Source organism: Geotrypetes seraphini, chromosome 2 (genome assembly GCF_902459505.1).
Source record: "Geotrypetes seraphini chromosome 2, aGeoSer1.1, whole genome shotgun sequence".
Lineage (NCBI taxonomy): Eukaryota > Metazoa > Chordata > Amphibia > Gymnophiona > Dermophiidae > Geotrypetes > Geotrypetes seraphini.
The window spans coordinates 42,180,324-42,195,424 of record NC_047085.1 but is presented as its reverse complement, the minus strand read 5'-3'; the positions used below and the strand labels follow the sequence as shown (position 1 = coordinate 42,195,424).

At 43.7% G+C, this 15,101-nt stretch overlaps 1 protein-coding gene across 1 annotated transcript in view; it reads right to left on the bottom strand.

Moving 5' to 3' along the window:
• FBXO32 (F-box protein 32) overlaps nt 1–7,957 on the bottom strand; it is a 38,440-nt gene extending 30,483 nt beyond the window's left edge. Inside the window, exon 1 of the mRNA XM_033934793.1 lies at nt 7,753–7,957. Coding sequence (XP_033790684.1) covers nt 7,753–7,865 — 113 coding nt within the window. The 5' untranslated portion in view covers nt 7,866–7,957. The remainder of the gene's footprint in view (nt 1–7,752) is intronic.
• Between the last annotated feature and the right edge of the window lie 7,144 nt (nt 7,958–15,101).

The window sequence follows — 15,101 nt, the reverse complement described above, 5'->3', positions numbered from 1 at the left end:
CCTCTCCTGGAAAGCCACCAGCCAGATGGGTTTTCAGGATAGCCTTAATGAATAAGTATGAGAGATTTGCATATAATGGGAGGTAACAGGCAAGCAAATCTGCTCCATGCATATTCTAGTTTTCAATTTATATACCGGTCATCTCCTGAAAACCTGATTGGCGGGCAGTCCTCCTGGACTGGGATGGGAACCATTGCTATAGAGCATTCTTCAGAAGTCACCTGGCAGCTGGTCACAGTAAAATGCTTCCCAGTAGTCCAACCCACATACACACACACAAAAAACAAACAAACCCAAACACACAACTTTGAAAACAGACCAACTGTTTGCCTTCCAGAGACTTCCTTGCAGCCAAGAAAACAAGTTTATTGGCTGTAGGCCTCAAGTTCTTAAATCAAGATGCTACTCAAGCAGGTACTTGCTGCTTAGGAAGTGTTGCCAACTGGCTGGTTTTCAGCTGGCCCCAGATATTGGCAGAGGTTGAAAGCTGGCCACTGAAGCTGTTTTTGTGGACGACAAGAGGCCTTGCTACAGGAGTAACAGCATTTCACTTGCTGCTGTGATCCTCCAAGGCCCTAGGTGGAGACAGATACAAGGCAGGGGGTCCAGAACATGACCTGTGCAGAGTGGAGGGTTGGTTCCACCCTGCATGCTATCACAGGAGTTACGAATACTACAGCTGTAGAAAGAGGTCACTGCTTCCCTACAAATCATCCGGCTGGAGTGGGCCAGTCTCTTGAATTCCTACTTCCTGCCCACACACTAGACAAAGCATTGAGTAACAGCACTCCAGATAACAGGTGCTCACAGCTCCCTTTGGCACCACTTATATGGCTGCACCGATTCCTGCTCAGCAGCCTCTGCTGCACTGCCACTCATTAAATTGTGCAGGAAAGTACAGCTCAAATGCAGAAAGGCAGGGCTACTAAAGAGCAGCACATGGCTGCCAGCTAGGTGTTCCTTGATCCGAGTATAAAGGGGAAACTGGCTGGGAAGTTCAGTTTACCTTTTTGTTGCATTTCAAGCTTTAAGTATAGGCATTCTTCATACCACACACATTTGTACAAGTCACCTTAACTTAGTGAAAGGTAGATAAGACCAAATCAGCCTTGGATCTGGAAGTACCAACTGACAACTAGGTAACATCAAAGTTTCTTCATATTTGTGGTATTAACTGTAAATAATGCCTGTGACAGAAAGGCTGTCAAGGGGCTCCTTCTCAACACCTGTTGATCCAGTTTTAATTTTACCTCCACTATGAATGATGTGTTCTAATCATCAGGAAAAGCAGAGCCATGTCTTAGACATAATAGGCTAAAGTCAGAATGGAACATATTTTAAAAGGAAAAAGCCTAGCTGGCAACATTGTGATTTTTCACGTCATTCTGTCTGTACTTACAGCCTTTGGCTATCAGCTCAAAGACACGCACACTGTTTTTAATCTACATTTTTATCTGTGATTCCTACACCAACCAGACCCCTGAGGAAGGCGTGTTCACCAAAACACGGACTACGTAGGGTCCGGTAGGACAATTATGTATGGACTATAAACTTGGATTTATATTTATACATTTTTATTGTGAAGTGACTATTAAATCATCTTTTAGAACATCTACATCCGCAATTTTTTGTTGTCATAGCTGGCAACAAAAACATGAATTTAAGTTTGGTGTCTATTTAAAGTGAGGGTTAATTTATGAGCTAGAAGTATTAGAAAAATTAGCCTCTAGTCTAAAGGGTTAGCTTTATTCGAGTCTATGAGGGGGTGTTGAAAAGTTCTTAGCCCAAGAGAATGACGTGGATATGGTTTAATCAATGATCTAAAAACAATGTAAAAAAACAAAAAAAAACAAACACACAACAAAAAAACCATAGAATTTTGATTCTGCAAAATTGGCACCAACGAAATAACACTTCAGCTACAGTGGCAAAATAATGCTCAGAATTTATGAAGTTGGTTGGCTGGGCTGAGAACTTTTTAGCACCCCTCATACTGCAGGAAATGGTAATGGAAATGCATAGTGAAGAATGTTTTGAAGAGAGAAATCTGATAAGATTGTCTTACAAAGGAATATCTGAATTTGAATGCTAATATGCATACAGCCTGATATAACTTTGAAGACGAGTACGATGCAGTGCATACTTGCTTTCACTGGCTGGTCTGGAACGTGAACAAATGGAGACTTTCAACTGGCTAATGAAGTACAAATTTCTAATTAATAGCAACAAAACTTGAAGGGAAGGCAATATAAGTGTTCTCAAACATGGCTTTTTCAGTGCTACCTCAGTTTTAGTTATTGATGGGCGGACAATGTTCCAGAACGTAAGGTAACCATTGGAGGCAGTTCAGCTTGTGCGTGTGTCCGGTGCTGGAGGAGGCGAGAGCTGAAGGCGGCTGAGAACGTGACCTTTGGATACTTAAGGCACAAGTTTTCCATAAAGAATCATTCTTTATAATACCGAGGGCCTCAAAATAGTTGGCCCAAAATCTTGTCTCTTGCAGTTGATACTTTGATAGTTTTTCACTTTCTACATGTTGCACTGCTTTCAGCTGTGTATAGCTGAAATTACCAGAAGCAATTAAGGAAAGATTTATAAACTATAATTTATAAATATTTCCTTAATTGCTTTTGATCATTTCAGATTTCAGAATCCACATGCAAAGTTGTCATTTCTTTAATAAGACATTAATTATTTTTTTCTGCAGCCCTCCAAGTACCTACAAATCCAAAATGTGGCCCTGCAAAGGGTTTGAGTTTGAGACCACTGCCCTAGACAATCTCTCCCTCCACCCCCTCAGAATAATCCTGTAAAAATATAATTGGGTATACTTTTAATATGAACTTTGCTCTCACTACGAGTAGGTGCTAAAAAAAGTTCTCATTCCAACCAACCAACTTCTTAAATTCAGAACGTTATTTTGCCACTGAAGCTGAAGAGTTATCTTATTTTGTCAAATGCCAATTTGCAGAAACAAAATTCTGTTTTGACATTGTTTCAGATCATTGATTGAACCATATCCACGTGGTTAGGCTGAGAACTTTTCAGCACGTCCTAGTAGTGTGAAGACTTTCAGTCTCTGGTAATCAAAGCCAATATTGTGAAGTCATAATGCCTCATTCCACCAATAAGAGCCAACCTCATCAGTGATGTCACAATGGTTTGATTGTTCTATACTTGGCTCACTTTCATTACATTTGAGAGGGTGCTGAAAAGTTCAGTCCAACTAACTTCCTAAATTCTGAACGTTATTTTGCCACTGTGGCTGAAAAGAATATTTTTATGTGGCAATTTGCAGAAATAAAATTCTATGTTTTGACATTGTTTCAGATAACTGATTGAACCATATCCACTTCATTCTCTTCTTTGTTGGGCCGAGAACTTTTCAGCACCCACTCATATCCATACATAATGACATTTTCAGGCTATATGAAAAGTGACCACCATCTCTTCTAGTAAAATGTTTGCACAAATAGGTTTTTTTGGGGGGGCGGGGGTTTTGGGGGGGGGGGGGGGGTTGTGGCTTTCAGGACCTATTGCAGTAGAGGCCCAGTCAGTCTGGTTTTCAGGATATTCTCTAAGAACATAAGAATTGTCACTGTTGGGTCAGACCAGTGGTCCATTGTGCCCAGCAGTCCGCTCACGCGGCGACCCTTGGTCAAAGACCAGCGCCCTAACTGAGACAAGCCCTACCTGCATACGTTCTGGTTCAGTAGGAACTTGTCTAACTTTGTCTTGAATCCCTGGAGGGTGTTTTCCCCTATGACAAGACTCCGGAAGAGCGTTTCAGTTTTCTATCACTCTGAGTGAAGAATAACTTCCTTATGTTTGTACAGAATCTATCCCCTTTCAATTTTAGAGAGAGTGCCCTCTCGTTCTCCCTATCTTGGAGAAGGTGAACAACCTGTCCTTATCTACTAAGTCTATTCGCTTCAGTACCTTGAATGTTTCGATCATGTCCCCTCTCAATCTCCTCTGTTCGAGGGAGAAAAGGCACAGTTTCTCTAATCTTTCACTGTACGGCAACTCCTCCAGCCCCTTAACCATCTTAATCGCTCTTCTCTGGACCCTTTTGAGTAGTACCGTGTTCTTTATGTACGGCGACCAGTGCTGGACACAGTACTCCAGGTGAGGGTGTACCATGGTCCGGTACAGCGGCATAACCTTCTCCGATCTGTTCATGATCCCCTTCTTTATCATTCCTAGCATTCTGTTCGCCCTTTTCACCGCCGCCACACATTGCGTGGACGGCTTCATCGACTTGTCGATCATAACTCCCAAGTCTCTTTCCTGGGAGGTCTCTCCAAGTACCGCCCCGGACATCCTGTATTCGTGCATGAGATTTTTGTTACCGACAGGCATCACTTTACACTTATCCATGTTGAACCTCATCTGCCATGTTGATGCCCATTCCTCCAGCCCAGATCTTTGCAATCCCCCTTCACTACTCTGAATAACTTTGTATCGTCCGCAAATTTAATCACCTCACTCGTCGTACCAATGTCTAGATCATTTATAAAGATGTTGAAGAGCACGGGTCCAAGCATCGAGCCCTGGTGATGCTCTTCCAGTCCGAGTATTGTCCATTTACCCCAACTCTCTGTTTCCTATGATCCAGCCAGTTTTTAATCCACGTGAGTATTTTTCACCCTCGATTCCATGGCTCGCAATTTTCCGAAGTAGTCGTTCATGCGGAACCTTGTCAAATGCCTTCTGAAAATCCAGATATACAATGTCAACCGGCAAATTTCAGTTTTGATTCAGTACTGAAATTAGACTGGAAACTAGTTTCAGTTGAAAATGCCTGTGCATTTTCAGCTGAAAGCTGACATTCACTCCATAGGTTTACTTTAGGAAGGCCTGGTGGGCTAATGGAATCTTTGGGGGCAAAAATGAACCCCACTCATTCCTGACCCATGCTACTGCTTCTCTATTTGCAATGGCTGCAGAGACTTACAGCAGCCTTGTGTTAGCTAGACTTCTTTGGGAGGTCCATCCACCATTTTGCAATTAAACTTGTACCAATTGCAAAATGGATGCTGATCTACCGCAGCAGCCCTCAGCAATCATTGAAAGTGGATCAGCAGCATGGAACAGGAATGAGAGGGGTTCCTGTTCCCAAAGACTCCAGTAGACCACTAGGTCATCTTAACACAGACCCAGGGAGGACCTACTTGGGGGTGGGGGGGGTCAGCTCAGGAAGGGAACTGATTGGGTAAGGGGAAAAGTTAAATTTACGTTTTGGTTTCTATCAAAACTGATCAGCCAGTTTCAGTTGCAGATTCGTTCTCAGCAGAATCCAAAGATCTTAGGTTCAATCAGACTCTGGTATATGAATCTTTTGTGCATAATCACTGTGGATATTAAAGAGGCATCATATACAATCTCTCATGCATAATCACTGTGGATGTCCTGTAAACCTGACTCCCTCGGAACAGGTTTGGTAACTCCTGGGCTCACTTACTGTTTTAATTTGACTGCAGCTGCTCTTTGCCATTCTAGGGGACTACCTAGTTTACCTAATGAAATATCTGGATCTCCAACTAAGAATTCATATTCACCATCTGCAGGCTGAAAAGAGCCAGATAACGTGGAACTTCAGCTGAAATGACTCTTGCCCTTGAAAGCTCTTACAGTGATAAGTCAGTTAATCTATAAAAGCCTGTTTTCACTGCTATAGACCTGCACTTCTGGAAAATTAGCCGACTCCACTGGTACTAGTGACGTTTTCAAGTCACACAATCCTTTCAGACATTAAATAGTTACAGTTTAAGTACTGAGAAATCCAAGCCTTTTTTATTTTAAGGAACTACTGGATACTGCAGGAGTGTTTTGAACTTAGAATAATTTATACATTGACTAAGGGGCTATTTTGTGCCCTTTGGAATGGGACTGAAGATTTCAGAGTTTAAACCCTCCTCACTCTGAGTCAAGTAGTTCATTTCATAAACAAAAGCTTAATAAGTCTATTTGATGGCCGGCGTTCAAGAAAATGACACAGTTAGAAACCAAGAGCCTGTCATAATGATACATGCTCGTCTAAAGTCAGAGTCCAAAACAACAGCTTTTCAGCTCTAAAAATAGCTTTAGTACAACTGGTGGGCTGGATGTTTCAACATGCCATGTACTAGCATTATACAATAATCACAGATAATGAACAGCAAGCACCTGTGACTAAGCCTTCTTGGAACATTTTTCATACCAAGGAGTATCTGTTATATCAGAGATTCTCTATATACCAACACAGTTACTTAAAAAATAGCACAATCTCTAGCCAGACAGAATCAATTGGGTAGAAAGCAATGCCTGCAACTGAAGTCGAAGACTTTAACAATAGGAGCTTTATTTTTTCCTTAGGTTTCCTTGTAAATATCTGGCTACATATGGAAATAAGTACATTTTTAAGGAGTTATTTCTTCAAGATAAAACTTCACCCCAGACAATTTCTGAAGATAAATGTGACTAAAATTAAGCTCGCTCTTTTTTTTTCCTGTCTGAGGCTAATACTGGAGAGCTCTAGAAAATAAATATATATATATTTCTATTATATTTTTTTTCTTGTAACTTACTTATGAAGCAATCCCATTAGTTGGGCTAGATTTAATTTAGATCTTTAACTGTTGTTTTCCTGAATTTTTTAATGTTATGTAATAAATATAATACAATAGAAAATAGCGCAGCCTTAAAAACACAAAAGCTAGCTTTTCATAATGACTGGGGGAGGGGTTCCTAAAGCCCACAGAAGTTACACCCCTCCCTCCAGGCCCAGCTGTTCGCTCAACATTAGAAGGAGCTGGTACCCATAATCTCGCACACCACTAAAGACAAAAGCCCATAGTGTCTCCCGGCCTGGCAGCTTGCACCACTGGTATAATAAAGCAGAGCCAGAGCTTAGGGAACGGGCCCCAGGCCTATTATCAACCTCCAGGGAGTCCGTGGCCCGCCGCTTCGTATCGCAGCGCCGCTCACTGGCCGCTGACGCTCACTGCAGGGCACGGGGACAGTTCGACTCTCAAGCCCCGCCCCTGAAATCTGCAAGGCACAGTGACGTTTCGCTCCGGGCAGCTTCCGGCAAGAAGACCACACAGGCGAGCTCAGCTTGTTTACAGCCTGTCAGCCATAAATCAAACCCGGGATGCGACAGAAGATCAAGTGCGCAGTTAAATAAGAACAAGTCCGACTACTCTCCTCCAGCATCATCTTTGCAATGCAACAATCTCGTTAGCATACTAGCGCTTCATGCCAACCAGATTATTTTAGCGTCACAATCTGCTCCCCCCCCCCCTTTTAAGAAAATGAGAGAGCAAAAGAAATATATCCCATCATTCGGATTGAACGGGAAAACTTATCCGATTTGTCCCCACACTCCCTCCTCCTCCTATTACTAATCATTTCTATGGCGCTTCTAGACATACGCATCGCTGTACATCCTCCTCCGCGGGCTTTAGCCAAGCTGAAGCGGAAATATCTTCCTTATGAAACATCCCAGCATCCTATCCTTGATTAATTGTTTTAGGAAGGGGGTAGGAATAACTCCTCCATCACCAGTGGCGTAGGGGTGAATTTTTCCAAATGGGGGAAGTGGGACAAGGCAAAGCTATATGGGGGGGGGGGGGATATTACCCACTAGAAGGCTCAAGTGGAGAGGAACAGTAAGAGGCAGCAACGAGTGGCTAAGAAATCCAGGGATGAGAGGAATGCCCCGACCCCCACGTCAATCGCTGTCTCTCTCCTCCACTGCGAATCGCTCACCTGTTAATTTCATTGACATAGTTGCTTTGCTCATCCAAAAACCTTTTCCAGCCGTCTTCGGTTTTCACCCAATTTTGCCCCGGGGACCTCCAGTCCTGCCCTAGAAAAGGCATGGTTTAGGCTGGTGGGGGAAAAGATACTGTGCACAGCTGGCTGCAAAGATGCTTTCGTATTCAGACTCTAGTTCTGACCTTTCAGCCGCCACCGCCGCTGCCTTTATAGCGCTGCCTTTGTTGCCGGAAATGTGAGCCAGAGCCGCCCCCCTCCCCCTTCTCGGGACACGTGGCTTTGTTTATGCTGCTGTCGGTGTTGCAAAACTGTGTGGAAACTTCGGGCTTGGAGGATGAGCGGGGGCTCCAGTCTGTTCCAACAGCGTTGTTAAAAAGGCACCCAGGAAGCTGCAAAGCCGAGGGGGGAATTGGAAAGAGTCGGGGAAAGGGATGGTAGAATACTGAAGCTGGTTTTTTTGTTTGCTGGTTTAGGAAGAATGGGGTTATTTCTTCCATCGCCTCCTGCACCTCCCCCCCCCCCTTTTGCAGAATCATTTGTCTGTTCATCTTGTCAGCCTTTACTGAAGTTGAGCAGCTGTTACTACTTATATCACCTCTCAGGTTTCAGAAATTTTCCATAACCTTCTGACAGCCCACAGAATTTTACCTAACATTTGTCTTTTTAACAAAAATCCTCTTTTTCTGCCCAGGCACTTGGCCTTTTTAATCTCTGCCGATGCTGCATGAGGAAATAATGATTATATATCTTTTATTAGAATAGCTATAGTGCTTAAAGGTCAGATCCTTCTCTTTCTCTCTGGAAGGAGAAAAGTTTAGTAAAGAGGCTTATACAGGAGAATATTTTCGGGAGCCTTGTAGAGAATGACAGGGGGACAGAATTTGTCACCGTCCCCGCGGATAACCACAGGAAACCATGTCCATGTCATTCTTTAAGGAGAGAGGGAAGAATCAGGGTAAGAATGCTGGTGTAGAAGGACTGAGGCTGAGCTAGACACTACAGAATGACACAGGGTGGTTTCCCACAGTTATCTGTGAGGACAGTGACAAATTCTGTCACCCTGTCATTCTCTAAAGAATAATAAGACCTTATTAAGGTGGTGCCTTATAGACAAACTATAGACCTTATTAAGGTCTATAAGGTGGTACCTTATAGACAAACTAATTTATTGGCACTCGAGTTTTTGAGGACTAGATTCTGCTTGGTCAGATTCACTGGGGAAAATACTTCAGTCCTGTCACTGCACACACTGCAGTGGAATGCCATAAAATCATCTATATACTGTATATAGAAAAATCAAATATTTATATTTAACTCATGCCTTTTCATTTGCAACTCAAGCATAGGAGTAGGTATGATGGTAGATAAAGACCCCAAAGCCCATCAGGTCTGTTCAATTTACTTCCTGTTATCACAGATCCCAGTTGACCTGTGTGTCCTTCCCTTATTCCCAAGTAAGAATCCTTTGTATACCACAGAAAAAGATCAGGCTTCAGCAGTTGTTGTCTGTACTTTTGCCTTATAGTTTCACTTGCTGCATTGCTAATGTGAAATCATTTCATTACTATTCTCAGCATAGTTCTGTGTGTGTCTTAAATGCAAAATAGGCTTGCAAAGCTGCATATAGTTCAGTAACATTATACAGTATGTGATTTATTTTTATAAGCATTTATCACTGATCTTATCACTACAGTTCAAGGCAAAGTACAAAGAAACAGAATAAACAGTGTCAAGCAGTAATTACAAACAAAAGAATATTTAAAAAAAAAACCAACAGCATTGCAAGCATCTTGACAAAATACAACTCCCACAAATCCGAGATATTGCTGTCTTTCTTCAGGGCTTGTTTAGAGAGAAAATCATGTGAGTAAATGGACTAAAATTAGTTGTGCAATGAAAGGATTTTTTTTTTCACAATACACCTGCCTCTGGGCATCGGTTTGCAGCTTGAACTTAGTTGACTGAGTGAATATGCTTAAACTGGTTGAAGACATGCTTTATTTGAAAGACAAAGAGGAGGAGAAGGAAGAGGTAGAGGTTGAGAATTAAGCGGAAACCTATGAGGCTTGTTGGCTCTCAGGAAGCTGCTACTAATGGGTAAAGGCCAGGGTAAAAGGTTTAAAGCTTCTAAAGGCCCTACTACAGGAAGCAATGCCTCTAAATAGGTTAATTTTGTTTGATCCACAACAGTAATGAACCTCATTCCTAAGCCAAGGTATGTGGAGCAGGATCTCAGTCAGATTTACTGCTAACACTTGTGCCACATAGAAATTCTGTTTGGAGTTCATCAGATGTAACATAGTAAATGATGGCAGATAAAGACCTGAATGGTCCATCCAATCTGCCCAAACATACCGTACACTTTCTATAATTTAATGATTTAATTTAAATTGTTCTTTTTCTTAGATACGCAAGCAACATCAAGAGAGAAATTGAGAAGTTTTTAAACTAGTAAGAAGGGGAAAGCTGACAGTCGACCAAGAGTCGATGGTTCGGAAAACAGTATACCCTGCGGATACCATGCAGGAAGATAGCGGGGAATTCTCACCGGATCATAGGAAAGACAGAAATCCTGATGGATCGAAAGGGACACAAGAGGGAAGGAAATGCAAGAAAGTAACAGGCCGCAAACTCAAGTGTATGTACACAAGGAGCCTGAGGAATAAGATGGGGGAATTGGAAGCTATGGCACAAAAAGATAACCTTGACATCATCGGCATCACAGAAACATGGTGTAACGAGGAAAATGTCTGTGACACTGCTACCGGGATACAAGCTATATCACAAAGACAGAGTAGGTCAACCTGGACACAGGGGCAAAACATCGATCCAGAATGACGGCCATGGCACTGAACTTCCGAAAAGGGAATTACGACAAACTGAACACATTTTTTGCATCTGTATTTACCGAAGAGGATATACACAACATACCGGAAGCCAGGCTATATGCAGGAAACGAAGACGGGAAACTGACAGGGTTGACGGTCAGTCTAGAAGAGGTATGCAGGCAGATTGATGGGATTAAAAATGATAAATCCCCAGGACCAGACGGCATCCATCCAAGGGTAATCAAGGAACTGAAAGGGGCTATAGCTGAACTGCTCCAACTAACAGCCAATCTGTCAATCAAATCGGGAAGGATTCTGGAAGACTGGAAAGTGGCAAATGTTATGCTGATCTTCAAGAAACGTTCGAGGGCAGATCCAGAAAACTACAGACCGGTGAGTCTGACCTCAGTACTGGGAAAGATGATAGAGGTGCTGATAAAGGACCGCATCATTGATCACCTAGACCAGGGGTGTCCAACCTTTTGACTTCCCTGGGCCGCATTGGCCGAAAAAAATGTTTCTGGGGCAGCACAAACGCGCAAATGCTGCAGCAAGACAGAGGAGGGAGCCGGCAAGACAGTAAATACCCAGGGACAGCAGAAGAAAACACTGCATCGCCCTCGACTGGGGCCGCACAAAATACTTCACTGGGCCACAGGTTGGACACCCCTGACCTAGACGGACACGATCTGATGAGAACCAGCCAGCACAGCTTCAGCAAAGGAAGATCTTGCTTGACGCATTTTCTGCACTTCTTCAAAGGAGTAACAAACAGATAGACAAGGGTGACCTGGTCGACATTGTATATCTGGATTTCAGAAGGCATTCAACAAGATTCCGCATGAACAACTTTTTCAAAAAATTGCGAGCCATGGAATCAAGGGTGAAATACTCATGTGGATTAAAAACTGGTTGGCAGATAGGAAACAGAGTAGGGGTAAATGGACAATACTCGGACTGGAAAAGTGTCACGAGTGGAGTGCCGCAGGATTCGGTACTTGGACCCGTGCTCTTCAACATATTTATAAACGAACTGGAAATTGGTACGACGAGCGAGATGATTAAATTTGCAGACGATACAAAGTTATTCAGAGTAGTGAAGACGCAGAAGGATTGCGAAGACCAGCAACGTGACATAAACACGCTCGAGAAATGGGCTGCGACATGGCAAATGAGGTTTAACGTGGATAAGTGTAAGGTGATGCATGTCAGTAACAAAAATCTTATACACGAATACAGGATGTCCGGTGCAGTACTTGGACAGACCCTCCCCAGGAAAAAGACTTGGAAGTACTGGTAGACAAGTCAATGAAGCTGTCTGCGCAATGTGCGGTGGTGGCGAAAAGAGCGAACAGAATGCTAGGAATGATTATGAAGGGGATCACGAACAGATTGGAGAAGGTTATCATGCCGCTGTACCGGGCCATGGTACGCCCCCACCTGAAATACTGCATCTAGCACTGGTCGCCGTACATGAAGAAGGACACAGTACTACTCAAAAGGGTCCAGAGAAGAGTGACTAAAATGGTTAAGGGGCTGGAAGAGTTGCCGTACAGTGAGAGATTAGAGCAGACGTGCAGGCCAAATCTGGCCCAAAAGACAATTACCAACTTACGATAAAGCTGGCCCACCAGAAGTTGTCTGATAAAGATTTGCGCATCTCATGACCACCACCATACTATGCGAAGCTGTTCTCCCTGCACTTAATCCTCGCAGCCAATCACAGTCTCCATCACCCTGTGCACTGCCTTCTCATTGGCTGCCTCCCACTGCTTCGCTTCCAGATCATAGGTACATAGAGTACAGCTGCCGTTTAGGAGTCCTTCCTTATTGGCTTAGAAGTCTTAGATCCCACCCACAAGCAGGGCATGCTTGCCTCGCTATTCATGGAAGTTGGCTATGGAGGATTACAGCGTTGCCAACAAGAAAAGAGGCTAAGGTGGTCCGAAGAGTCTCCACATTACCAGGGAATACTATGATAATGGTCCCCATTCTTGGGGGGGGTCTTTACGTTGACATTCGCAGCCGCCCGGTCCTCCTTGCTGCTGGTCCTCCCACCTGCCTGCACTCACCCAGCTGCCTAAATTTAATCCTCCCAGCAGGCATTTACGTTCACGGCCTCCTTGTCCTCCTGCTGCCATCGACTGCCTGCTCTCTACTGTCTGTACTCCCGACTGCCTGCACCTTTCAGATAAGTCTCACGGTAAATTAAAAAAATTTGTTTTGTTTGATTGGGTTCAATTATAATGCTGTCTGGTGGGGTAAGAACTTGCAAAAAAGTGTTGTTGTTTTTTGTTTTGGTTTGTTTGATTTCATTTTTTTAATCCCCATTGCAATGCTGTATGTTTGGGAAAGGACTTCGAAATGAGATTTTTGATTGGATTCTTTTTTGGGGGGGGAGTTGTTTGATTGGGTTACATTTTGGGGGGGTTAATGCTGTATGGTGGGGTAGGGACTTGCAAATAAGTTTTTTGTTCGATTGGATTTGTTTGATTGTGTTCCATTTTTTTTACCCCCATTATTATTTATAATTTCTGTAGCACTGAAATGAGTACACAGCGCTCTACTGCCGCTGTCTGCACTCACCCAGCTGCTCAGAAAGTTTACGAGGTGAGCCTCAGTGTAGTGTTGGCAATAAGTTTGAAGAAAGTGCTTTTTCCTTCTTGGCTAATTAAACATAGAAACATAGAAGATGACGGCAGAAAAGCCCATCAAGTCTGCCCACTCTGCTTACCCACCCCCTGTCTATGCCCTAATGACCCAATTTCCTTATCTTGACCCTCGTAGGGATCCCACATGGGTATCCCATTTATTCTTAAAGTCTGGCACGCTGTCTGCCTCGATCACCTGCACTGGAAGCTTGTTCCAATGATCAACCACTCTCTCTGTGAAGAAATACTTTCTGGTGTCGCCATGAAATTTTCCGCCCCTGAGTTTGAGCGGGTGCCCTCTTGTGGCCAAGGGTCCCTTGAGAAAGAAAATATCATCTTCCACTTCGACACGTCCCGTGAGGTACTTAAATGTTTCGATCATGTCTCCCCTCTTCCTACGTTCCTCAAGAGTGTAGAGCTGCAATTTGTTCAGTCTCTCTTCGTACGAGAGACCCTTGAGCCCCGAGATCATCCTGGTGGCCGTCCGTTGAACCGATTCAATTCTGCGCACATCTTTACTGTAATGTGGCCTCCAGAATTGCACACAGTACTCCAGATGAGGTCTCACCATGGCCCTGTACAACGGCATTATGACTTCAGGCTTTCGGCTGACGAAACTTCTATTGATACAACCCAATATCTGCCTTGCCTTAGATGAAGCCTTCTCCACTTGATTGGCAGTTTTCATGTCTGCACTGATGATTACTCCTAAATCTCGTTCTGCTGAAGTCCTAGTTAAAGTTTCTCCATTCAAGAAGTACGTCCTGCATGGATTTCCGCTTCCGAGGTGCATGACCTTACATTTCTTAGCATTGAAGCCTAGCTGCCAGGTTGAGGACCAACTTTCCAATGTAAGCAGGTCCTGCGCCATATAATTCTGTAAACTGCATTCACTTACTATATTACATAGTTTGGCGTCATCGGCGAATAGTGTTATTTTACCTTGAAGCCCTTGAGTCAGATCCCCTATGAATATGTTGAAAAGGAGTGGACCCAGGACCGAGCCCTGCGGCACTCCACTGGTCACCTCCGATGTTTTAGAGAGGGTACCATTAACCACCACCCTCTGAAGTCTGCCACTCAGCCAATCATTGACCCATGCAGTTAGTGTCTCTCCTAACCCCATCGATTCCATCTTGCTTAGCAGCCTGCGGTGTGGGACACTGTCAAAAGCTTTCCTGAAGTCCAGGTACACGACGTCCAAAGACTCTCCCAAGTCCAACTTTCTTGTTACCCAGTCAAAGAAGCTGATGAGATTGGATTGGCAGGACCTACCCTTGGTGAATCCATGCTGACTGGGATCCCGAAGATTCCCTTCATTCAAGATCGTGTCCAATTTGCTTTTAATTAGTGTTTCCATGAGTTTGCACACTATTGATGTGAGACTCACCGGTCTATAATTCGCAGCCTCTGCCCTGCAATCCTTTTTATGCAGAGGAACGACATTAGCTAATTTCCAGTCCAGGGGAACTTTCCCCTTACTTAGGGAGAGATTGAATAGCTCAGCCAACGGTTTCGCCAGGACATCGCTCAATTCTCTGAGCATTCTTGGGTGCAAATTGTCTGGTCCCATGGCTTTGTTCACCTTGAGTCTTGCCAGTTCACTGTAAACTTCACCTGGTGTGAACTCAAAATTCTGAAACGGGTCTTCTGTGCTTTGTGTTGCCTTCAACTGGGGACCGTGTCCCGGTGCCTCACAGGTGAAGACTGAGCAGAAGTATTCATTCAGTAGTTCGGCTTTATCGGAATCTGCTTCCACGTAACTTCCGTCCGGTCTTCTAAGGCGTACTATCCCACCTGTGTTCCTTTTTCTGTCACTAATATACCTGAAGAAGGATTTGTCCCCCTTTTTAATGTTTTT